The sequence below is a fragment of the Ischnura elegans genome, chromosome 4 (genome assembly GCF_921293095.1).
Source record: "Ischnura elegans chromosome 4, ioIscEleg1.1, whole genome shotgun sequence".
NCBI lineage: Eukaryota > Metazoa > Arthropoda > Insecta > Odonata > Coenagrionidae > Ischnura > Ischnura elegans.
Genome location: NC_060249.1, coordinates 34,955,071 through 34,982,237, shown reverse-complemented (window position 1 = coordinate 34,982,237; position 27,167 = coordinate 34,955,071). Strand labels below are relative to the sequence as shown.

Genomic DNA, 27,167 nt, shown 5'->3' with positions numbered 1-27,167 from the left:
GTATCACCAATTGTTCGCATTTGAATCGGTTGCAAGTAAAAACTTAAGGTTCAATAACAAGAAAAAGTTGTTTTTATGAAAAAAATTGTTTTTTTACTATATAGTGGCAAAGACCATAGTCGGAACTATACATAAATCCTTTGTCATTCTGACAAAATGAAATGATTCAATAGCACTTTCACTTTTGATGTGAACGGTTGTAGGATTATTTTCATTTTGGGAGCTGACTTCCATAACCAGGTTCTGTAAAGGATTAATAATAAAGGTGGAAAACAGGCCCATAAAAGATTTATCCTCAATCACAGAAGAATTACAAAAAAATAATAAAACAAGCCACAAAAAAGTATAAGTCCATCTTATCAGTCCATAAATAATCTCATACATCATTGTATTCCTTTTACATCCTCTGAACACAAAAACATTTGCAAGTTTAAGCAAAAATTAGTAAACTGACTGAAGAAGGTTTGTTTGTACACTACACTGTGAATCACAAAAAAGTATCTTTTTACTAGAAATGTTTGAGATAACAACAATGCAAAAGCATGAATATTAAAAATAATGAGGAAATTAACAATACTCATGCATACAGCCCCTATTTTTATTATATTTCAGCTAGGGCCGAACGTGACGATAAATGTGGTGGACTGTTCCAAAAACTGCACTTTGGAGCAGAACCTTGATGAGGATATTATCTTCTATCCAGTCCATACCAAGTGGTGCCTCACAAAGATTCCTGATGAAATTCAGAAACAAGGCAGGAGGTGGCTTATGTCCCTCCTGGACCGCACACCCCAGATAATGGTGCAGAACAAGCTGCGTAAATTGAACCTGTTGAGGCTCCTACTTGACATGAACTTCAGCAAGCTGAGGAGGATCTATCTGGAGAGTCATTGAGAGCACTTTTCATTCCAATGTTAAATTGTGGATTAAAACAAGCTCACTGATATTCAGTACTCTTTGGCTCATGTATTGCTCATGTATGAGATAGGGCAAGTGTACTTACTATCCCACTGTAAGATAAAAATACATTTCTGGATGAGTGAAAAATATTGTATTAGGAAATTAAAAAATAAGATTTTATCTTACAATAAATTGTGAGTGAAGATAAAGTCTCCATGGATCCAGGTCTTATTTTTGGCATATCTCGGCAATGTCTTGCAGCTCGGTGATCTTTTCATCTGCCAACCGTTTAGCAACACCCTTTTGCAGCAATTTAATCCTCTTCATAACCTCCGGATAATACCCTCCATTTCTCCCAAGAATAACCTTAAATGCTTTATATGACAGCCACTCAATTTCTTCAGCAGTTAGTCTTGTCTCAATTCCATGTTTTTCCTTCAACTTTTCAATGCACCGAAATAAAAATCTGACTCTGTTTTTTATATAGTTTGTCAACAATATTTGGTTATTGAGGTATTTCTTTTCTCCTTTAGCTTCATTTTTTGGAGCAGTACATGGATCCACTACATTGGGAGGGCAGTCAGGAATATTATTTTGAAGAGATGGCTTTGAAGTATTTCCATCTTTCAATAGTCTCACTTTCAGCCCTAAACTCTTGAGGACCACTTTAGCAATAGCATGATACCGGGCTGCCAGCCACAATGCTGCTCTGAAGACATTGCACAGAAGAATCCTTTTTCTATTGTGGTCAGGATTCATAGTAAGGAGACACAATTTGGTGTTGCCAAACAACAATGTTGATTTCAGCAACCTATTCAGAGAAAGACAATTTGAATCAAACAGTCCTAGAATTACATTTTACCAGGAAGTTAAGTTACATTATATGTAATTGACAACTTTTTCAAATGACTGTCATTGAATATGCAGACATTTCACTGCAAACAAAACTTTAGAATAACCTGAATGATTGAGAACAATTTGCAGGGTGGTGTCCTCTATTTGACTGTATATCCAATTATTGGTTCTGCCCCAAACTCCCCTCTTATTCTGTGTACATAACGTTTATATGTGAGAACCCTTGTGCACTGGCCCGTGGACAAAATCCTCTCCTATTCCTAACCCAGCACCGTTCCCACCAGCTTCAATACACTGACTGGGAAAAAAACCACCACCCTCTTCCTTCCCACAATGTTCAATGCAGTGCCACCTTGTGCATAACGCAGACTCAGAAGGACTCATGAAAAACTTAGGCCGCTTTCAGATGAGACAACTTTTAGCCGGTTGCCGTGGAATGCAGAGTTGTCTTGTCTGAAAGAGACCTGAATTTCGCTGCACCGTGCTGTGAACAGCGGCCAGTGAAAAGTCGTCGCGTCTGAAAGCAGCCTCAAGGTAGCACTGTGTGTACGCCATTATGTTTCATGCCATAGACGGTGCAGTACCAGGCCGGACTGAAATGGGCACAATGGTGATGACGGCACTGGGCCATTAACAGAGTTAACTGGCACAGCAAGAGGGGGAGTTTGGGGGATAAAACCTCTCCCAGAACTCGGAGAAATTTTTAATCTACTTCACTAAATTGTATAAATATTACTTTTAGAATAGTGTAAGGATTTATGAAATATCCCTTAGAAAGCCGTAAAACTCACCATTTTGAACCATTTATCTTAAAAATTTTCTGGGGGAGGGTACCCACACCTCTAATATTCCATACCCTCCCCAGTATTAGTTGCTCCTAAAAAACCCCCCCTGGCTTTAATTCCTAGCTGCGAACCTGACGGAGTGATTCGACTCATTCGAAGACATCCATAGATACCTATGGTTATTTGAAGGCACGTAGCTGTGCCGTGGATGGTGAAAAGTTGGCTAGCCTGAAAGCGGCCTTAACAGCCAAACTTCCCTCCCCCTCAATCCTCAGTGGACTTTCCAGAAACAGTCTAGAGAACCTTGTCCTCGCAGCCGTAATTCTTCTGAAGGTGTTTACTACGATTGTGTGATTGTTTTGAACCCTTGTGTTGCATTCCTGCAAAACGCTATTCCTTCTTCTTATTTCCAAACTCACTGGTTCTGTATTCTTCCCTCAAGCACCTCCACCTCCTCTTCCCTCCCTCCTCAGTCTCTTCCCTAATTGTTTCCCCTCTAGGGTGTTATAATGACATTTTTTATAAAAAGTCACCTAACGATAATACAATATGATGAAACTGTTCACTTGAATAAAAGTGTTTGCAAAAAATTGCTCTTAAGTTTTAATTTACAATCCAGTCTGCTGGATTTCATCTTGATATAGGAGCTCAGTGAGGTATCAGGGCACAGCATGGCTACTACATACATATATGATTCCGTTGGGGTATCATATAGACAAGAATGGCAGACTTTACAGAGTTAAAAAATGTATACAACTCACTTATGCATATCTACAATTTCTCATACTAGGATATTATAAACAACTTTGAGGAAATAGACAACAAGTGTAACAGAAAGAGGTGAAGAGACTTCAACTGACCGTCATTCAATAATAAAAAATCCACCTTACCTCCATGGATCCTTCAGAACACTCAGCTTCATAGTGTCACATAAATCTCTGTCTGGATTACCAGCAAAGTGGCCGATGGCATGTCCTGTCTTTGGGTCAAGGGCAAACCCCCAAAAAGTGATAAAATCATTGTCTTTATAGCCACTTAAATTTGTGTAAATTTTTCTTGAGTTAATTGTTACATTGTAATCTGGAAAACCACCAAGCATTTTTTGAAGGAACCTAAAATATAAGGGAATTTATATTAAGTACCATAGTGTTCTGCGTCTTAGCAGCAAAGCAATGCTGGCTCTGCAAAAATAATATACCAATGCCAAGGAGCAAGCTGAAATGGCAATCAAATTCTATTGATCCCAGACTCTTCATCAATTTTGCAAAGTGAAATATCGTAGTGAAATATACCTACTCCCCCATATTTTACAGTGGCTTTTGTATTCCTAAAATATATTTTTTAAGTTCACCAATCAAGTGAACACTTTTCTGACCAGCTGGTCAACTAAGCTCCTCTTCCTATCCTACCAGTCCCTACTGCCCCCTATGCTCCCCTACCCCTCTGTTGCTTAAATTCTACAGCACACAAGAGTATCAATTTTCCACTGAACCATTGGATTCTAAGTTTGCTGAGGTTTTTAGTGCTTACGACAAAATACTGTAGAACTTGTTTACAACGTTTCTGAGGGGATCACAAAAAATGAACGTACTGATGAGGAAAAATTGCTAACAAGGAAAGTAAATAATAGCAGTTGGGGTAATTGCAATCTCTGTGGAAAAGTCATCACAATTACAATTACTATCGGTAGTTCTCGTAGGATTGCCTTCCTGAACTCTTTTCACATTTAAAATCAAGAAAATGAGCACTAAATTGAAAAACAATACCATGTGAATAACAATCGCATTGTTTCCTAGATTTCCCTAAGACAATTACATGAAAACTCTGTCAATCTCCTGTGATTTATCCTATATGCACATTTATAGAAAGAGGACAAGTGAAGCTAAGTGATTTCTTCTTTCTCATACCGTACTCGGAGAATATAACGACAACACTGAGTATGTCAATTGGTTGTTATTAAACATCATAAAAATTGGGCAAAATTTTATTGATCTTAAATTACGGCAACAGCCGTACACATTCGCTTCTGGAATGAAACCATATCGATTGTTATATCGATCGATATATCGATCAACAACACACAAGACTGTTAGATTATAACATCATTACAATAAGATTTTTATATTATAGTTGTAATTTAACGTATTTCTCCTAATATTGTCCCCCTCTGGATATAGTCCCCCTCTGAATAGAGTCCCCCACTTTAATTTCGAGGCTTCAGTTTTGGGAAAAATTATTAAAATGCATCTGAATATAGTCCCCTCTTTACTCTTACCATTGGCATTTTTGAAAAAAAGGGGGGACTATGTTCAGACAAATATGGTACTTAAAAAATTTGTCTAATGTCGTCTGCTTTCTATTTCTTGTGCCGAGATCAAGTATTTTTACGCAAAGCTTTGCGTGGAGATACAGAGCATCGTCTGCTCCCGCAACAGTAGTCAAGTAATGATGCACCATAGCCTCGACTGCTTTAGATAAAGTGGGAACTGGATAAGACTCATTTCCTTCCTCAGCATCATCTTCATCGCTTCCATCTTTGTTTTCTTTCAACTCCTGTTCCTGAATTTCATCGATTGACATGGTTTGGCAAACAGTGAGATCATCATCACACTAGCAATACTAATTGAAATAACCTCTCAAGCAATTTGACACCACTCTTTATTGGGGAAAAGGAGTAATTTCTGCTTTTTCTATTGTGTGATCCTCTACTTCACACTCTAGACGATTAAATCCAGCAGCTTTAAAGCAACTGGTGATATTCTCTTTGGTTACGGAATCCCATGCATATTTGACGAAGCGTATGGCATGCATAACATCTATCTTCCGCTCAGCTGGTTGAAGATTTGTCAGCCTCTTTTGCACAAGTAATTTTCTGTATTTTTGCTTGAAACGCCGGATGATGCCTTGGTCAAGGTGCTGAAGGTGACTCGTTGTGTTTGCTGGAAAGAATTCCACTTGAATGTTCCTTAGGTAACTGGTATCAATGGGATGAGCAGCGCATTCATCGATAAAAAGTAAAATCTTTCTATTTTTTCTCCTAGTTTGGCATAAAAGCCACACAAAAAGGTTTCGGAAATAGAGGTCATCATCCACGCTGAAGGGTTAGCTGTATATTGGTAGGGGAAGGTTCGAAAGTTCTTGAAACACCTTGGGTATTTGGATTTTCCAATAACAAGGGGCATTAGCTTGTCAGTCCCACTCTCATTGCAGCACAACAAAACTGTCGGTCTTTCTTTGTTTAATTTTCCACCATGGCATTTTTCTCCTTTAAATGCGTAAGTTCATTCTGGTAATAATTTACACTGGCTGCCTCACCTCGCACACATCTGTAAACTAATCCATGTCTCTTTTTAAAACTATCAATCCAGCCATTGGAGGCATGGAAATTTTCAATGCCCATTTTCACAGCCAAATGCATTGCCTTTTCTTTAATAATGGAACCATCAAATGGCACATTCGAACTTTGTGCTTGTTTGTACCATTTAAGAAGAACATCTTCCAATTCTGGAAATTTCCTGTCGTGAACGCGCTTTCGCTTTTTGTCACACTGACTTATGATTTTTTTGCTGTTTCTTACAATCGTGCATAATGTGGATGCAGGAATGTTTCATCTTCCCGCTAATTCCTCTCGCTTTACGAGTGGATTTCGCTCCACTTCCTCGAGAATTTCAATCTTTTCTAAAATTGTAATATGCTTCACTATTTGTTTTCTCTCCATTTCAATTGTAATTTAACTGCCCTCGCTACGATAACTCGTGCAATGGCAACAACTGCCCACTCGTGAAATTTGTGCAGTATGTGGCACTCAAAAGGCAACAGAAGTGAGGAGCTCAGGGTGGGGAAAATTGGGGTCTCTCATTGGGTGCAGTTTTGCATTGTCAGACATTCCCGAAAAATGGCTGCATTTTTTTTTTCATCACGTCAAAAGAATTGAGAAATGCAATTGGATAAATCACAGCAGTAGAAAGACAGATGTGGAATGAATGTAAGAATGTCAGTGGCTCATAATACTAAATTAAATCATGAATTCCGAGGGTTAAATTGCGGGTTGCGTCATGGCAAGCAATTGCGCACACTAACCAGGAAATCGCAACTTTTTCAGACGTACTAACCAAATACTTTTACCTGTATTTTGTTCGGATGGTACCGGAACCGAGAGAAATCACCGTACTAAGGAGGAAAACGCACTAAGGAGGAACGTACTAACCAAGTTCCACTGTAGTTGTTTATGGCATAAAAAAAATTGTTTTCTGCAAACTAATAGAAATAGATTTGGCGTCTTTGCATTGAAATTACTAGTAATGAGAATGAAAACTATTGCAATACTAAGCAGTCAAAGTTGGTCAACTTGATTATACACACCAAAATAAGTACTTTTTTAAAAATATTGTCAAGAAATACTATGAGGTACCGACTTTTAAAGTCCAATAGTAGTAATAAATGATCTGTCTGTATTATTCTTTTTATTTGATTAAAATTGGCCGCCTCGTTTGGATGATAGAGCTTCTTAAACTCACGTGTCTTCCTGTATTTTTGCAGGCAGATAGTTGGAAAGAGGAGCCCATAGGGACCCTAGGAGGTGCAGGAGGGGAGCTCGGAAGCAAGGAAGCCACAGAATGAAAGTTTTTCTATTCCCAACTATTTAATATTTAGATAGATACACTCAACTCAACTCAATTGACGATTGCAGCAATGTAAAATACTTGTTTTTTGACCAAAATATGCACTAATAAGCGAGGCCTATAATTACCTCAAGGATTTGACTCATGTTCAAAAGCCCAATTATTTTCTAATCAACTTCTAATGCAAGTGAAAATATGTACATAGTAGTAATCAGTGTTTAATGCTAGGAGCATTACTTTAAGGAACAACAAAATAGTAAATGAAAATTCATTTTGTACATGCCACTCTCACTCAATTTCCAAACCATAGTTTGTCAAAGTATTGTCTGTTTGTCAACATTGCCTAAATATTGTCAAAACTATGGTCAGGAATTATGGTCAGAACTATGGTCAGTGTGGGATGTACAGAGTGAATTTTCATTTCCAAGTAATGAGTCATGCATTTCATGTACTGATGTACATTTACCAACACACACAGATTAGGCAGTTGTGGCCAAGTGCCAAAACACTTAAACATGAGTAATCTGTGTGGAATGCTCAGCAAAATGTAGCCAACCTGAAGCATTAGTTTCAGAATTTCAGGTAGAAGGAATGAGAAGTTCTGATCTTACCATTCTGCTTTTTCCTGTGAGTTAGTCAAAAACAGGATGTCATCAGCCCCACAAATTAATTCTGTTGATCCATCAGAGAGGTGGGGGAGAAGGTGCTTTACCACCAAATTCCGCAAATATATATCCCAGAGCATTGGAGAAAAAATGCTTCCCTGCACCAATCCTTGAGTCAGATGATATAGCTGCCGACCATTGCGTACAATTTGCCCAATAATACTCTTTTCAAGGAATAGCATCAACTGTCGAATCTGAAAAGACTTCATCAAGAAAAATTGTTTAAGTTAGTATTTTTTCCAAGGGGAAACTAAGTTAGAGTACATTAGAGCACAATGAAATTAATCCATTGCCTCCTAGCATCGTAGTAAGGATTTCATACAAGAAAACAATAAAATTATTTGCATATGATACAAGTAAATCTAGGCATTATTTACGGAATTTTTTAATGGTTACTTATTCTTTTTTGTGGAGAACTCAATTTTACTTGTATTTGATTAATTGGCTCTCACTTATTTTCATTTAAAACAGAATCTAGCGACACTTAAGGCCGATTTCACCAACCTCTCTTTGATCGGCATCAATTCCTTGATTCGAGATCAAATCTCGCATCCGTTTCACCAATATTTGATCCTTGATCAAGAATCAAAATTACTTGATTGGCAATCGTGTAGCATCATTATTCTCATAGATTTATAAGTAGCTTTCATATTGGCTGTCTACGGCGAATGACGACAGCATTTTTTTAACAACGTGACAACCGTGACATTTGAGTTTAAAGATCAAAATGTCTTCAGCAGCGCGAGCCAACAATTTCTCAGAGTTGGAGAAATCCGAAGTTTAAGATCTTGTGGAAACATATTCCAATATTATAGAAAACAAAAGAACTGATGCAACTACATGCCATGAGATTATGAAAGCATGGGAAGGTATAAGTGTAGCCTTCAATTCCACCAAAACAAATGCTGTCAGAACATGGAAGCAATTGAAAAATTGAATACGAAAATATGAAATGTCAGGCTAAGAAGAACGTGGCCAATGAGAAGGTGAGGAGCTACGCATGCATTGTATAAAGATTATTACATTAAGTTCCTGTAACAAAGTTGTATTTAATAAGGCTGTAAAATGAAATCCATTAAATTTCAGATAGGAAGATACAAGACTGGGGGAGGAAGCTGTCACACACAGCTAAACAGCCAGGAGGAGAGATTGATAGGCATGGTTAAGGATCAGTTCAATTCAATGAGGAACCCTGTAGACAGCGATGCAAATTTCAGCGGGTTAAAGGTGGATAGAATATTTTTATTCGGTGATAATTATGGTGATGATAATTTCTAGCAATTACAAAGGGATTGCTAACATAAATGCCCACGCTAACTTTACGGAGTCATATGCGAATAGATATACATCATGAACCAACAGCGATGAAATATTTTTGCTATTATAAAAATTAATATTGATAATGAGTGTATGCACTTGGCTCTGATATTCTTCTTTCATTATAGATGTGAGTGCGGAGGGAGATATTTTTGAAGTAAGTTCTAAAAAATTAATGGCCTCCTATTCTATTAATTTTTTAAATAAATACATTCTTTAGCGTACAATTTCATATGTAACTGCAAATCCAACTAAGCATCTCATTTTGTCAATGAAAACATTTTATCCTTATTTTACAAATTCGGAAGACCAAATGGCTGAGGAAAATTTCACTAAAACCTTTATTTTCTTATTTTTAAGATCATTGAGACAATCACAGATAAGGATGAATAAACAACAATAGAAATTCCTATAACATCCAACGATGCACCTTATGACTTTACTTAACAGCCAACAGAAAGCATTAGAGCCAGTACTTTCAAAATTTCATCATGCAAACCACCATCCCGCAAATGAAAAGCAGAAGAAGTTGCAACCATGGCAAATAAAAAAAACATTTTAATCGACAGACAACTGGAAATCCTAGAAGAACAACATAAAATAAAAATGGATATATTAACACTAGAATGCCGGGAAATTTGTATCCCCTAGAATGCCGGGAGGGTGTCATTTTGACACCCATGCTTTTATATGCATTTAACGTTGCAGATTAGTTTTATTTTTGAGTAGATAGTGTCAAATTTTGTTTAATACTGATTTTTTGCCCTGATATTAAAAAAACTTAATGTGTTAATAGAGTACCACTGAAGTAAAAATTGTTTACAAAAAAATACTCTCGTGGAATGCGGCATCCATCGAAAAGATTGCGCTGAAATGTCGGAGGACGCATGAAGGTGTAATAATACCTATATATAATCATTGAATACTTTTTTATGAGTATTTGTAGTTCACTGTAATTGGTTAAATTTTATGTGCATAAAAAATTTAAATGAATATGACAGGATTGAATGGATAGAATAAAATGAATAGGACATTGTTTTTCTTTTTATTATTATAGTTAACTTTTTTCATTGATTTTTCGTCTTAGAATGTAGAAGTGTGCTTCAAAAGACGAAAATTAAAATAAAACCATTGCGGTCACAAAACTACGAAATTTTTAAAAATAAAATACAAAAACCTCGTATGAACCCAAAAAGAAATCGAATGCTTTTTCATACAGACTTACGAAAAGCTTCATCAAAATAGTAGATTCTCTACATTCTGGCACTTTTGGTTTGTTTTGGCCTTAGGTTCACTGACTTTTCACTAAGCTTACAAAAAGCAACAGTTTTGTTTTCATTGCATTTTATCTATACTTGACAATCCCTAGTCAGTTCTGGATTAGGTTGCCAGATATTCGTTGACGCAAATTAAGGGAAAGCAAGCTATTCTGATAAATTTTGTAAAAATAATTTGGGACATCTTTTGTGAAGTTATTTCCTTATATATAGTATTCAGGAATTTATAGTGACCAAGTCAAAAGTATTCTGGAAAAAAAACAGGCAGTCGCCTGGTTCTAGTTCTGACCAAGTATTTCCGCCCCATATGATCAATAATATTTACTTCAAAGTTTATCTCATTTCAGCACCTTACTGTTTCGGGCGATTTGTTAGAGTTGTTACTAATGTCAATAAGAGGGCGAAGAGATCATAGAACAAGAACATATTTTTTTCTGTTTGCCCTGATTAACAGTAAGTGTTACGTCACCATTTTTGTTCAATTTAGTTGATTACAACTCTTCCCGAGAAGCTTTTATTTCACCAGGGATTTCCTTTCTTCCCTTATTTATGGTTCCCGAAAGGCAAGTACCCTTTTGTTTCGAGTAGAGCTAGCAAAGGTGATGTGAAACAAATGCTTGTGGTTACATTCCTGCCCTTGCTCATGTAGGGTTGCATACGTTTCAATACAACATGATCTGAAATGCGATCGTCAGCTTGACGAGAGCCGTCCTTGACGCCTCTGGTCAATCTGGAAGTTAATGGAATCAGTTTACCAAATACATGCTGTCTTTATATACTGCAAACCAGTATTTATGCCCATACTTATCAGGCTTTGTTACCATGAATTGCTTGAATGGACATCTAGCTTTGCTTGGAAACAGCTGTTCGTCAATGGTTATGTTAGGCCCAGGTTATGATTCCTCAGCATGGCCATCTCCTTCTTAGGATCTAGAACAAGGAGTTGACGTCGCCTTGAAGTCTACCCAGCGCCCCTTCCACGTCGGCACACCATGTCACGACCACGCACAATTTCTTTTCTGTCTGATAACCAGTGCAGATCCAGTAACTCAATTATGTGTATATGCGTATTGCAAAATAAATATGTGTATCTTTCGTGATTAAATTACTAAACTGAAATATAAAAAACACTGAAACTGACCGTGCTCACTATTTTAATCATTTTTGGATGATCTAAATTGCACCTTCTGTGCAACCCAATCGTTGTCAGACTCAAGGTCAGCATCAGACCATTTCTCCGACACGTCTCCAGAAATATCGTTTAGTATTGCAATACTTTGCTCCGTCGTAACACGTCTATGCAGTGCCATTATCAAGACAGAACTGCCGAAGCAAGTCAAGCAGCAGGTCGCGACACACTAGCGACCCAGTCCGCCAAACACGCGCGCGAGCCAGGCAGCCGAACACAGAGGCTCGGCAGCAGCTAACTGCATTGTCGCGCGCGTCACTTTACTGCAATGTTTCAGGGGATATAAGTGTCACCTCGGTAAAAAAATTAGCTGGTTTCAAGGCGAATCATTTGCAAAAGGCAGCGGAATATACTTACCTTACTAGCTACTAAACTTTTGAAAAAAGTAGTATACAGCTGATGCTCATTGAAATTATGTAAAACAAACAATCATGAAGGTAATATACTATACTAAAATATACTATACCATACATAAAGGTACTACACATGAAGATAATGTGCCACACTATACTAATTTGACAAATAATTATCAAGCCGCATCCCACGAGACACCTAAACCGAGGAAAGAAATGATATAATATACTGGGTGTCAAAATGACACCCTCTGGCATTCAAGGTAAATTTGAATTTTTGAGACGAAAAAAATTAGGGGGGTATCCCTTTTACTGTCGTTTTGTTAAGATCTAAAAATGAATAAAAGTCACGAAAGATTTTTTTCTGCAACACTCTCTAAGGGCCAGCTCCGTAAAAAATGTACGCGTAGGGTGTCAAAATGACACCCTTCGGCATTCTAGTGTTAAAAAATGATCTAAAAAATAGTGTACTAGCGTTGGAAAATCAAAAAATAGAAACTGAAATCAAAAAGGCTACCTTGGCCAAACTACTGGCAAATACATAAGTCTTATTTCTCATATAATAGGTATTCAAAATCATGTCATCAAATCTAAGCCCCAGGTTATACTATCTGTAAAAAAGGTAAAAACTGATTTCTATAATGAATGCTGCAAGTTTAAAATTTTATTTACTAGTTACCTTCAATAGATGAAATTTGCTATTTAATTTTCCATACTGAGGTAAATTATGAAGACGTAAAAAAACCATTTACCACGAGGAACTATCCTATGGTTATCATGAACAAAGAATATACATATTTTTAAGAAAACTCATGAAAATATGCCATTTATTAAGGCTCGTCAAACAGCAGCTCCTGTGGCTCTATCGTTTCCCTCTGCCACGGGTTGATTGACTTCATCAAAAGGATGAGGACTCACATTGGCATCAGGAATGGGTTCCTCTTCTTTGAACAAGATTGAAATGTTGTGTAAAACCCCAGTGGCCACAATGATGATCAAAGATGTATTTATTTTTGTTCATAGCTCAATTGGGAGGCAAGGAAACCTCCGTTTCAATACCCCAAAACATCGTTCAATGGGGTTTCGGCTTCGAGCATGAGCCAGGTTATAGTTCCTCTCTCCTCTGTTTACTGGGTGTGATAATGGAGTTAGGAGGTATGGCATGCAGGGGTAACCGCCATCACCTAATAAATAACCATCTGGTATCTCTCCACTTTCAAATTTAGCTCTCAAATAAGAATTGTTAAAAATGGTGCTGTCGTGAACAGACCCAAGCCACCTTGCCACCAAATTAGTTAATTTCAGGGTTGGGGAGCAAACTGCCTGAACAATGACAGAAAAATAGGACTTCCTATTTCTAAATAATTCTGCATTTTCCCCTCCAGGCAAAGTTCCAGGAAAGTGGGTACAATCAATAGCCCCTATGATGCCTGGGAATCCGGCAATCCCAAAAAATTCTTCCTTCATTCTGGCAAGTTCCTCTCTTCCACTAGGAAAGTTTATAAATTCTTTGGACAGCATTGCTATTTGTAGGGAGACCTTCTTAATTATTCTGCGATGCTGGATGTGCTCACTCCAAGTAATTCACCAATGACTACCTACAAAAGCATTTCAATCTCAATATGATAGGATTTTCATCTGAGTGCTCCGTAGCCTCCTCATACTTAATTCATAAAGTTTATATTGCCACTTGAGGCAGATTAAATAACTGTCTGCTACATAAAACAAACCTCGATGTGAAAATAAAATTTCATTTTAGCTCATTTTGACTGTAGTTTGTGAGGTAATTTACAATGCAATGGTATAAAAATTGTGAATCAAGACTACAATTTAAGATATATTTCAGCAATTTATTTAGATATTAAAAAAAATTATTTTAGGCATAAATATCAAGTATATCATTTAATAGTCACTGCTACCACTATTGAATTATTGTGAAATAGAGATCTAACGGATGTTATACTATCATAGTGATTTTCTGAAAACATAAAAGTTAGGTAAGAATTTCAATCAAGTATGTCAGGGCAGTTGCTCCTTAGAGTAGTAACTACCTACTGACCAAACAGCTACATTTGGTATCTTATTATTGAGGAGAGATGAGACCAGGGACCTGGAGCAGCAGTGGAGCAGAGCGAATTTTCATTGTTGCACTAGGGTGCTCCGCTCTGGCCGAAGCGAAGCAGGTTGGAGCAATGTCGGAGCGGAGCACTCAGGTGGAGCGGGATTTCGGAGCTCCCCGGAGCGGAGCGAATTGCTATAATGCCGCTCTGCTCCGGTATTACTTTTATGTAAACTTTGTTCCATAACTTCTGTTGCCACCTGGAAGTGCGTATTTTCCAAATAGAATTACCCATAATTAATTATATTTAAATATAATGAAGGGTTACCCGCACGTAATGGCACAGCGAGATTTAATAGCAATTCCCTTTGGGACGTTTTTTTTAGAATACATCATTTTATGAAGAAATATCGGATTCTTAGCATAATGATACCCTTATAAAAGGAGACTAATATTCATCAATATGTCCATAGCCAAATCAACCACTATGACGAAAATTTAATTGTAAATTAAAATTAAATGATTCACTACTTTCCGCTGTGTTTCAAATTTTAAGTATACGTTTAAACATACGTAATACCTTTCAACATGTAACACAATGTCTTCACAGCAATTACGCCAACTGCAATTTTTATCTTTGAAATACGTGTATTATGTAGATTTTTTTCCTGCCCGTAACAATAGTTCACAATGATTTTCATTTATGCGGGTTTTAATGGCATTGGAGTCAAATAAAAAACTAATAAAATACTTTAATTTTGTGAACATGATTTTTTATAGCTGATTATCGTATGTTTTTGGTTATACTATTCTTTGCTATCAATAAAATTCAGATTTGATAGTTTGAATATTTGACAATACTGCCATGTACCTACATGGACAATACAGCATGTTGGTCAATGATGATTTTTTAAATAACTGTATTCACTATGTTCAAGGATAGCCGCATGTGCACTTAAAGCGCTATTTATTATGTTATAGGCAATAAATGCTGCGTAAATTTCGTTTAACCACCCGATGGCTGTAATCGCTAAAGGAACATTATGAAATTGTCCTAACACCTTCGAAAAGTTTAGTTAAAACGATGTTTTTTATAAATTAAAATACCAAAACCCTAAATATCAGATAATTATTGAATACCAAACAAGTTATTACATCGAATTAACATGATTGAGTTTAGCATATCTTTTGATAAATTATAGCGTTGTGATGAGAGCACAAATTTCACGCCTGAAAAGAGGTGCTCAACACTGACCTGAGTCGTTGGAATGGAATTTTCCACACAAGCAAGCTTATATAGTTCTTCATTTTTTAATTTTTCCTTCTCCCACAAATGTAAAATATTTTGATCCTTTTTTTCTCGAGGCAATTTCATGTATTCTTCCAAAATACTTCTAATATCAACTGGATGCTCTCCTGACGATGAATGGCTTCTCTTACGACTGCATTCCGCACGTTTCAGTAGAATCTCCAGGTCATCTAACTCGTCATCCGACGGTGCCTCGTTTTCACTCATTGATTGAGCTAATTAGTCCTTTTGGCGGAACGAAAAAAAAATTAACTTTCGGTAGGTCCGAACGTATGACCTACGCATCTGCAGTTCTGTACGCTAACTACTTCACCACGGCTATTGATGAGTGCTAGGGGCGTAGTTACCAGTTTTAAAATCCAATTATGTAGGAAAAAACTTGGCTGGTTTGCGTATGAAAAACTGAAATTATTCAAAGTCCACACAATACAACATTTATGAATTCTAATTTATGGCCTGATAACACGACGAATACAATATGTATATTAGAGATTCCTTCTGACATTTTTATATTATTCTACGTCGCTATTCCTGTGAAATTATGTGTTTTTCTTACGGCTGTCGTTTCACCATCAGTTCATAAATGTGAATGATTTTCAGATTATGGCTGTATGATGATATTTCTACTCATATTATAGAAGTGCCAAGAATGGCAAAATTATTCTTATACATAAATCCCTTAATGAATACTCTAAAACGATGGAATAAAAATAACATCTACGGAAGTGTTGAAAGTTTGGCATCCATTTTGTCATTACTCAGGATGTTTGTCGGCCTGGCCGTAAGAAACCCATAACAAGCTTAACTTTAAAGCCAACCTTACTTGATAAGCGCCTTCCTCATATCTTCCTTTCACCTTATCTCAATGGCTTATGATATGCTAGCTGGGTGAACATTAGTGGCATGATGATTTGAGTTTATAAATGTAATTAATGGATAAGAAAGAGGATGTGAAGGATAATGGGAGGGTATTTGTCCAAAAGGAAAGGTTTTGAGGATTCTCCAAATCCATACAAATGTGAAAAAATTTATAATAATCTTTAAAGCAGTTTTAGTATAAAAAAGAATGTACTAGAGGAATACAGGTATTTTAAAAATAAAACTTGACATAGCTTATACATTACCTTTTTCCATTTAAATTTCCATCCTAAAGATGATTCATTCTGTCCATTGTCAGGCTTTATATTAATTCCCTCAAGGATATGTCTAAAAATAAAGTATCGTAGAAAAATCAAACAAAACAATTCCATTGAATTTTTGGCTAATTTCAGTGAAATGATTCCTTTGAAATGCTTTTTGACTCATTTTACACTTTATCCAACATTTAAGGAATCTGATTAATAATTCCACCAAGCATTATTTATATTTCCAGGTTAGTGAAGTGCTAGCTGATGTTCATTCATTGGTCACAAATATGCTATGCTAGCTATCCAAAATTAATATTAACACACAAACGTGCATTATAAACGTGTGTAAGAGACACGGCGATGCAACTGCATGTAATAAATTTCCTTGGGAAGCAGAAGTGGGCCCACAACATTTGCCCTAAAACTTTTGAAAGTGACTTTACTTATCCTTTAATATACCTACCCATACATGGTCATGAAAAAATCTTGTATCAGATAAGCTTGTACATCCCCGTATTATTTATTTCATTGGCATCTGCACCATTTTTTCTTCACACAGTGAAGCTCCACAGTGCATGCCTCCCATATCCCTTCCTATCTAGAGAACTGATGGACTAAAAAGGTTTACGGTCTTACGGAAGTCTTTCCACGACATCCTCCCCTCTAATCTTTGCATTCAAGGCCCTCAAATTTATGTCATAAACATGCAAGGGAAAAAAATCAGGTGCTGAAAAGCTACCATGTTCACATCTAGTGAAGCATGTATTCTTGCTGGCTATTTCTGTGAAAATGATTGTAGTGACAACTATGTTCCAACCACTCACTATGTTTCCTCTCCAATGCCTTCACTTCCTTGAGGCTCAGAGGACTAAACATAATTTGACTATTTTCATTCTAATAATCTTGGGAATTGAATGTCTACACCACTTCCTCAGTCACGGAACTCAACTGAATTTATAAATAAAAGTGGAGAAGAATTTTATGTATTCAGTGATTGGTGTGAAAACTAAATCATGTTTAACCTCCTTTTGATAAGCAAAATTTTGTTACAACAAAGGTACTTTTACGTGAAAATTTTCTTGGAATCACAGATAATACTTTGTAATGGAAAAGTTTTGTTATATCTATGCCCAAAACAGAGGAATTCACTATTACTCTTAAAAATAATTTTTATTTTAAGTTCAGATATCATGATAGAAGATCTCTTTTAAAAATCCCACAAAAAAGTGATATTTTTTAAACCTGGTTCTTTGTTAGCTGAGTGCTCTGTGCAATGGCCTGGAGTACAAAAGATCTGTGCTTCAACTCTCAGTCCAGCAAATAAATTTTTTCTCATATTAATTAATGACTGAGTCCATTCTTGGACATGCCATGTACCTCTATGAAAACTAGTGGCCCTTACCTTTCTTTGTAGACATATTTTCCACTAATTAGTTTCTTGAACCGTTTCATCGCTTTAATAGAGACCATGCTATCACTTCTCAAATCAGCCTTCACCAATTCTTCCCAAAGAATATCGCACATTTTTTCAAGGATGACACTGCCATATGCATCCTCGACGTCAACCTTGACTGCATACAAAAATGGCTGTTCTGTAATAGAATGATTACATGCTTAAATGAAAGAAAATTTTTGTTGTGAAGCTGAAAATAAGAAGCAATCAAGGCACTGTTTGCACTGATAATAGAATTTCTGAGCCATCCTCGTAGCAAATTTTTGACATGGCTTCTATTTTTAAGGCCTTTAAAATTATGTTTTCCTGATATACTTTAGGCCTATAATTGGCTCCTTGGACTAAAAACTTGAAGTTATAAAGAAATAAGACTCCCAACTCCAATTATCAACTTTTTTTTGCATTTAAAATTGTAGTGGATATCCCTATTGCCATTCACACAGTTAAAAAAGGTGGAAATGCATTGTGTACAATATTTTCCACTCTTTTATGCCTGCAATCTCAGAAAGAAAAATAATGAAAACTTATTTTACTATAAAATATAACAAAGTATTTTTAAAATTTATGATGAAGCAGTTCCACAAAGTAACGCCATAGACCGTGTCTTATATTATTTTACTAATAGCAAATGGTCCCAAAGATGAACATCAAGTGACAGCTTGACAAATCTATAGAAAAGGCGTGGTTAAAGGCCTGCAGAAGGAGATGATATGAAAAAATATTACGTACTCAAATGCCTGAGCTCACAGGATAATTTTTTTTTTCTAATATCAACCATTATACGTATGTTAAGAAACATCTTGTGTTGAGGGCAAGTAATACATCTTTGGACCAGGGAATACCAATGGGTTTTGGAAATAAACAATGCCAAAAAATTGGTAGTTAGTAAAAAGGGTTAAGTAAAACAGAGAGTGGTATGGATAGCTGCCAAAATACCACTAACTATATTTAGCAAATTCAACCTAGAATACTACATGCTCTATGATGAAAAAAGTTACTTTTTTCCATTAGTTACAGATACAAATACATTTCTTGTGGCACCTTCACTAGATACATTGGAAGCGAATTCACTTGGGTTTATTGAAATTTTAATAACATCAATAATTATTTTGATGCACAATTTTTTTGTCAACTGACCGTGTCCAAGCAATATTTAACCCCTCAAGCGTGTGCGACACAACATATGCGTCCTCGCTATTCCGTCCCTATACGGTGCTTTAATTGAAGGCATTTAAACCACCCAGGGTGCTTTAATTTAGAGGCACTTCAGATTTTGTGCAGACATGAAGTAAAATATTTTTTTGAATCTTATCACTATGCAAAAAAAATCCAAAAAAATATATTATATAAACAATTGTTTAAATTTTATAATTATGAATACGTACTTACAATTCTCAGACCCATTAACTTCTTCCTGCTACTCTTATCCGATGGCTAATAGTTGACCTGTGTGTGATACTGCTCAAAACAGGGTTCTAAGCAGAGTGAGGGTGTTCCTGGGCAGTTTTTGCATCTATATCTTGTCTCTTTTCTCTTTCCGTTTTTTGTGCACACAACACACTTTCATCTTCCAACCTTAAATGTCTCAGTTTTCGGGTTTTGTTGAACAAAATGCTGCCCGGTCAATCGCGTACATTCCGTTTCGATATCAGTGGGCCGTCCTTTGCGCTGTACTAAATTTTGTCCGTGATATTTAGCAATTATTTTGTTCACTAAGCTCATTCTGAATGCTAGGTGATCTTTGTTATTACCAGCCTTACGGTATAAAATGTACGCGTTTAATACAGCCGTATTAACTAAGTGATTGAATAATTTCTTGTACCACACTTTTGTCCTTTTTCTTTCCAGCAGGAACGATTCTAAAAGTTGATCTTTTAAATCTACACCGCCCATATATTTATTATATTCTGTTACACACATAGGTTTGTTTACACATTCTAGCCCGCCCTTTCGACTTACGGGTTGCATTTGGTCTGAATGCTTTGTAGTCAGCAATGCAACATCGCGTTTATCCTTCCACTTCAAAGCAACCAATTCCCCACACTTTGCACTAACAACTTCTCCTTTCTTTAGTTTCTTTTTGAGGTTTACTGGCATACCTTTACGCGTGATTTTCACGGTTCCAACAGCATCTGTTGTCCTCTGAACTAACCTATGGAAAAGATCGGGACTACTGTAAAAATTGTCCATATAAACACATCTACCTGAGTCTAATAGTTTCTCACACAAACTTAGAACAACTGTAGTTGAAAAAAGATCTGTGTCCTTTGTGATTTCAAAGCCCAATTTTGTCCCTGAGCCACAGTAAATAATAAAATTCCATAAATACCCTGCGGAGTCACAAAGTTCAAACAATTTTATCCCAAACCGGGAAGCTTTCATGGGAATATACTGTTTCCACGACAGTCTACCTTTCCACAACAACAAATACCCATCTACACTGATTTCCTTACCGGGTATATACACTTTTTGGAACTTATTTTTCAAATATTCACTAATTGGTAAATTTTTATACAGTTTTAGATCCTTTTTTACAAATTCCTCATCGGTATTATCTACAAAATGGAGAAATTTGGTGAGCAATAAAAATCTTTGCTCACTCATTACATTGGGAAAAAATGGAGTCTCTAATAAATGCTTTCTGCTAAAATACATTCTGAGGCTTGGTTTCTGAATTATTCCCATCAACATCAGTAAACCTAAATACACCCTTATTTCCCCCAGAGTTGTGGGGACCCACTTTTGGAAGCGTGATTTTTTTTGCTTCGTAATTTTCTCTTTCTCACGAGCAAGAAACTGTGCTGCGTAGCGGTTTGTCTCAGTCACTATAATTGAAATTATTTCATCATCAAAAAATAACTCAAAATATGCCAAGGGATCATCTATACACGAAACAGGCAATATTTGTTTTCCCACTAATTCACACGCAAAAGGTTGAGGAGGGTCAGCACTGTCGATCTCTTGCCAATTATTTTCTTGAAGATTCACAGAAAAATGAGAAGGTCCATCGCTCTCTTCGGAACTGGAATCCAGAGAGTATCCAATTGAAATTTCCAAAGTAGTATCTGAGCATCCTGCGCTCTCTTCTTACAAAGCGTCAAGCACTTGCTCATCGCACAACTCACGCGAGCTAGAAGCCATGGTCAACTAAAGAGGGGCACAGATATGGAGTGGATTCAAGGCCGAAAAAAAATAAAAAAATCACCAAAGCAAGCGTAGGGATGAAAACACCCCAACCCTTAGCCTCAAACGTCGTAAATAAGATACCAAGATGCGGGGATGCTGGCCGGTCTTCGAGGCTCCGTGAGGCGTTGAGTGACAATGCCTGGACGGACCATGCCTTCACTATCATTGCCTCGATGAAAGAGAAAGGAAACGATGAGGCAGAGAAGCAGATGATAATGAACCAGAGACGAAAGCATTCAGCATCCCGACACGTCACACACAATCGCTAAGAAAGCACATAACCAGAGCTTGAGTGGAAGGATATCTTTCATTAGCATTCACCAGACGCTGACCCTAGAGGAAGCGTTTCTTTCCTGACATCAGCTAGAAAAAAATATTCTAAAAAATACGAGAACGCAAACACAGACCACACAGGGGCACAGAACGATAGCAGGCAGATGTGTCTCACATATATACTCACTAAAAGTACATATATGGAAGCTTAAGAGATAGGAATACCTAATGAAACATTCAGACGCATAGGGTGCGTCGCACACGCTTGAGGCATGGCAATCGGACGACACAAACGCTGTGTCGCACACGCTGAGAGAACGTCCACGGGCATTTAAAGTCACGCTTGAGGGGTTAACCAAATTGTTTTAGCACATACAAAAGATTTCTATCTGATGATTCAAAAGATAAATTTTATATTTCATTACCCTTGTCAGCTTCATTTGCTTTCAGTGACCTCTCTCTCCACATGTCATGTAACTTTTTCCATGCAATAGACAGCTTAGTAATTGGATCCTTATTTGCATCATCATGCAGGAGATATCTCAGCAGAGCTTGGCAAGCTTTTTTCAGTTCATATTTTTCAGGTGGATATCTATTTTAGGAGACCAAATTAAAATGAATTAACAGAATAGCAATAAAAATCAACAATATGATAGCATCAAAGCTTTCAACATTCCCAGTTTCCTCCACATTGGTATTGTAGAATGAAAACAATTTCTTTGAACTGAGATTGTTGTGAGGAGAAAGTATGAAACTGTTGTCATCCAACAACATGCATATATTTAGTACAAATATGGAAATTGAAGATAAATTACTCTCCCGAGAATGGGAGGGGAATTTCCATTGAAAATAATCACCTCAATTTGAGAAACGATTCACAATTTTATTCCTTTAGGGTCTAGTTAGCACAGCTTTACATAGAATGGCTGTTTCTCATTATCGGGTTTTCTGGGAGGGATGAACTCACTGTGAAGCCCAAGAGGCTCTCTGCACAATATTTCCACTAGGGATGCACTGATGTTGGCTTACCAAGATATGTGCTCTAATGCAGTGGTGCAGCAAGGGTGAATTTTAGGGAATAAAACCCCACCAGAGCTCAGAGAAATTTTTGAGTTTAATCCGTTGTACTTAATTGGATTAATATTACTTACAGAATAGTGTACAGATTTATAAATTATCTCTCAGAAGGCCGTAAAACTCACCACTTTGAACCATTTATCTTAATTTTTTTCTGGGGGAGGGCCCCTGCACCTCTCGCTTATCCTGGCTGGTATTCCATCCCCCCAGACCCCAAAGTAGTAGTTGTGATGAAAACTCCCCCTAGCCTTAATTCCTAGCTGCACCTCAGGTCACAACTACCCTGTGTGGCTCAGCAAGGACAGCAGCAAAATGCCCACCTCACTGTACGAACTCAGCAACCCTCCCAGCATCCAACCATGATTTCCGCTGCATCTCTGGAGTTTTTCCCCCGACCATAATTTAATTCCCTGACTTCCAGTTTTGATTTTTATTTCCCTGACTTTTCTGCAACTTCCCTAACCAGTATGAACCCTGCTAAGGAACAAATTTCCACGTAGGTCTCAAGCACAAATGAACTCTGGTTGGTGAAGTTTGTATGATGATAGCCCCTGCTCTAATGCCAGGTGGCATTGCAGTGCATTGTGCCAGCTGTCAAACTGGTGACAAATGATGGTGGCCTTCATCTAACACCAGGATTACCACAACATACCTGGAGGACTGTGCTCCAATTTCCATCTCCAGAATCTTATCGCTCCCCTGATTTTTACTTAATACACACTTATTCAGTTTCCTCATTGAGAACTAATGACTACTCTTGTTGAAACTTATCCCATTCACTGATTAACACCCTGTACCCATCACCACATTAGTCCCCACTCTCCTTCCAACTCGACTTGCAGTCTCTCAACATAAAGAATAAAAAAGTCACCTGAAAAAACTATTCACCTTGAGCATGATTTGAATCTAAACCTCTCAAATTCGCACCAGGTGCTCAACCACATTAGCTACCAAGGTACCTTCTTTCTTAGCTGAGTTTTGTTGCCTTAAGAGGACAAGGCAGTTCATGCGGAGAGACAATCAGTGCCACCAGCATGTTTCTTTGGATAGTATCACATTCTTCAGCTAAATCCAAAACTTTAAATGCTTGGTCTATCACCATAGATGTAATTCAAGGAAATTATCTTGGACAAGATTGGGGCATACCTTTTTGGAGTCACCCTCAACAATAAAGTGAAGAGTTGTCCACCTGCCATTTAAGCGGTAGAGAACCTCGAACATATTCAGGCAATTCAGATGCAAATCCTGGTCGAGACAAATAATTTTTCCTCTGAGGAATTTTTGCATTCTATGAGCAAATTAAATCTTAAAATCAATGGGAAGCTGAAGTGAATTAGTTGCATTGACTTTTGTGCAGCACAGAGGAGGAACACTTGGTGATTGACCCTATTGATCAATTGTGGTCTTCCTTAACCTAAAATCAGATGAGTTCTAGCAGCTACACCTGGAGTTGAACCCATGAAGTGAGGGAGTGAGTGTTTTTCTGTGAGTATACGAGTGAGTGTAAACTCAGGCCGTGTTCCAATCCACCGTAAATGCGCTCTTGCGCTCTTACCCGCACTTTTGGATCGTCACATTTCGGAAGTGACGTCACGTAGTGCGATTCCAATCCGCTCTACGTTCTGCTCTGAAGAGCGCATAGTCGAAGAGCACGAGAGAGCGCATGGATCCACCCTTACTCGCTCTTCAGCCCTTCGTCTACCGCCGTTGAGGTGGAATTTTCGTGGATTCGGATGGGATTTGATTCGGAGCAATGATTCGGTTCTCTAAATCGTTTATAAGGAATCGAGTGAATATCGAATCCGAATGAATCTTGAATAGATGCGAATTTAAGGGTGTCCAGCGACCGGGAAAGTCGGGAATTATGCATGAATTTTTGATCCAACCCGGGACTGTAGAAACGTTTATATCAAATTCATTTCACGGATAATTTTTCCAGTTCAACGCCCATTATCTGGTTAAAATGTAATTGTTGTAGATTTAGGTGCAATAGCTAAGAAGAGTTTTTTCAGCCGCAACGAAACGTGCAATGTCAGACGAGACAACAGAACCGAAATATACTAATATATGTACTCTATCTGAATGAATGTAAATATCTAACTATGTACTCAAGTAAGACTCAAAAGAATGCCAGGTGACGTCGACATCTAGTTACGAGTTTGAAGCAGCTTGTCAGGCTTGTTTTGAATAATGTCAATGCTAACAAACGGATTTCTTTTCCTTGTAAATATATTAATATGATATAACATGAAATCACTTCAATGGTTTAAAAATCATGTAAGAGATTCGGGTGTATTAAAATTCGAATATATCGCAGTAATCACGTAAGATTAATCTGGGAATTTGTAAAATTTCCCTGGAGAAGCTGGAATTATGCATGGGTTTTCTGCTTTGGCTGGATGCCCTAAATCTGCCGTATTTCAAATATTATGACGGGTACCTATTTACAGTGATAATTTTTCATTTTAGCGACATCTTTAATAAATTGTTTTCAGATATAAAAACCACTTAAATTTGTCTGAATGTACGAAATTGGTTGCCTACACGAAATTAGTAGCCTACAATTGATAAATCTCGCCTATGCCGTATTTTATTCGTTTTAACTTCTGCAATTCCATTTATAAGTACATGTAAGCATATATATAAGTACATATGTTTATAAGGCATTAAATTATTGCAACACTCACTCCATAACAACAACAACATTGCACTATTTTCTTACCCTCCAAATTTGTTACTCAACTTTTTTCAGTTTCGAAATCTGCCACTTGACAGTGGTGGCACTACTTGCAATAAGAGCAGGAAAGAGCGAAAGAGCCGTTTAGAGCGTAAGAGCGCAAGAGCGTAGAGTGCACCCTATGGATTGGAACACGGCCTCAACCCAGGAAACTTTAGCACAACCCTTGCAAAAGATCCCTATGGGATGAAAGAATGTTTGCATATTTGCCAAGGGTTTCCAGTTAATCGGCTGTTGATGATCATGGCTGGGAGTTGCCCCATTGCCTCAAACCAGCACAGTGAATCGTTGCGCACCTTTGATGAGTGCTAATTGTGGTGTACTCACTTTCCCTGAACAATGAACTGCTATATCTTACCTCACTTTCATTATTGGTCTCACTCCATGTCTCTTCACCCTGAACTGCAAAGTTGAGATTAGACTATCACCACTTTGCTTTATTACTAATTTTTCATCTGCTGACACAGGAGTTAAACGCCATCCTTTTTGGGGTGCTTTTAGATGCGTCCTATTGGATCAAAAAATTAATTTTTTTAAAAATCTACTCTAATTTTCATCAATCATTCACTTTCTCCCTGCAACCAACCTACCCATCAGGAAAAGTGTGAGCAGCTATAGCTGATTCTGTCCAACTCTGCCAAATTCTTTTTGCAAAGAAAGCCTCTTGAACACCAGCATCATTCCCACCACTTACGTTAACTAACACAAAATGACAGGAAACTAAGCATGCCAGGTATTGAGTAAGAAGCCACAGCCATACTTTTGCAACCACATGAGCTCGTTTTCCCCGGCCTCCGATCGATCCAACTTCACGTGACCAATGAACTTTGGAAATAGCTACGCCATTCATCAGCCTCCCCAATGCCATTGATTTTCTCCCACGAAATTGGTACAAAACAGGCAACCATCGTTTGATAAAGACCTTCTTGTTAGCTTGAGTGCCAAAAATTTCATCCGGAACGGTATGCCTAATGCTTGATCGTAGGAAAAGAAGGATGATATTTGGGTGTACAGACTCATGCATGTTGTTCCGCTCTAAGCGATTACTATTACTGCCTCCTCCTCCAAATTGGTTTGCATGCTCCAAGAGCAACTTGAGCCTATCCTTCTTACATGCTGAGGACGGAGATTCATGGCTGTTATAATGTGACCATGCCTCTTCGATTTCAGGCTTGGATGCTGAAGTTTGTGATCTTGTCTTTCTCTTACTCCCCACCTTCGAAGCATAGTGCCATGCTATGTACTTATATGGTGCAGTGCTGTGCCTGTGTACAAGTTTAGCTAATATTGCTCTCAATTCTGTTAAAGCAGACCACTGGAAGTCAAATTTTACACCCACATCAATATTTTTTATCTCATCAATGAGAAGAGATAGAGCATTTGCTTCAGATTTTTCCATGAGAACATGATCTGTAGGCCATTCTTCACTTCTTTTGGAGTTAAATATTAGATCACAATTAACTCCACAGCCAAAATCATATCCCTTTTTATCCGTGTCATTATCTTGCAAAGGCTTTGCTCTTTTCCTTCTCCTTGCTCTCCTTGACATCGAGAGGTGCTGAAATGAAAAAAATGACACTATAACAGTAAATCCTGCCTGTGGTATAGTCAAAGGAGCAGCAGGGTAGTGTAAAAGACATCATTATTTTAATTTGCTAGAGCACAGAAGAGTTGTGGTTAATAAATTTGAGAGCTAGGAAAAAATATTCAAATTGCTTTGAACGTAGGTTTTCGCAGCGAGGGGCATCGTTGATAATGGCTTCCGGGTGCAGCTGCGTGTTGCGCTTTGTCGTGCAAGCTTTCGCGACCGTTGCAGGACGCATCATCAGGCGATGAATGAAATTACGGAAATCGGTGGTCAATTAATATACTCGTCCACCTCCCCCATCCACCGGAGTAGTGGGGGAGGGGGGCAGAGTTGACGTCAGCAGAACTCTCACCCCTGTCCTTGAGCGACGAGCGGACTCTTCTTGTCTAGCGCAT

General features: G+C 37.6%; 1 protein-coding gene across 1 annotated transcript in view; it reads right to left on the bottom strand.

Moving 5' to 3' along the window:
* Positions 1-271: 271 nt before the first annotated feature.
* LOC124157262 overlaps positions 272-27,167 on the bottom strand; it is a 29,211-nt gene continuing 2,315 nt past the window's right edge. Inside the window, exons 2-9 of the mRNA XM_046531831.1 lie at positions 25,775-26,742; positions 25,543-25,692; positions 21,796-21,962; positions 17,861-18,050; positions 16,456-16,537; positions 7,774-8,030; positions 3,431-3,652; positions 272-1,711 (exon numbers count right to left, since the gene is read on the bottom strand). Coding sequence (XP_046387787.1) covers positions 1,129-1,711; positions 3,431-3,652; positions 7,774-8,030; positions 16,456-16,537; positions 17,861-18,050; positions 21,796-21,962; positions 25,543-25,692; positions 25,775-26,733 — 2,610 coding nt within the window. The 5' untranslated portion in view covers positions 26,734-26,742 and the 3' untranslated portion in view covers positions 272-1,128. The remainder of the gene's footprint in view (positions 1,712-3,430; positions 3,653-7,773; positions 8,031-16,455; positions 16,538-17,860; positions 18,051-21,795; positions 21,963-25,542; positions 25,693-25,774; positions 26,743-27,167) is intronic.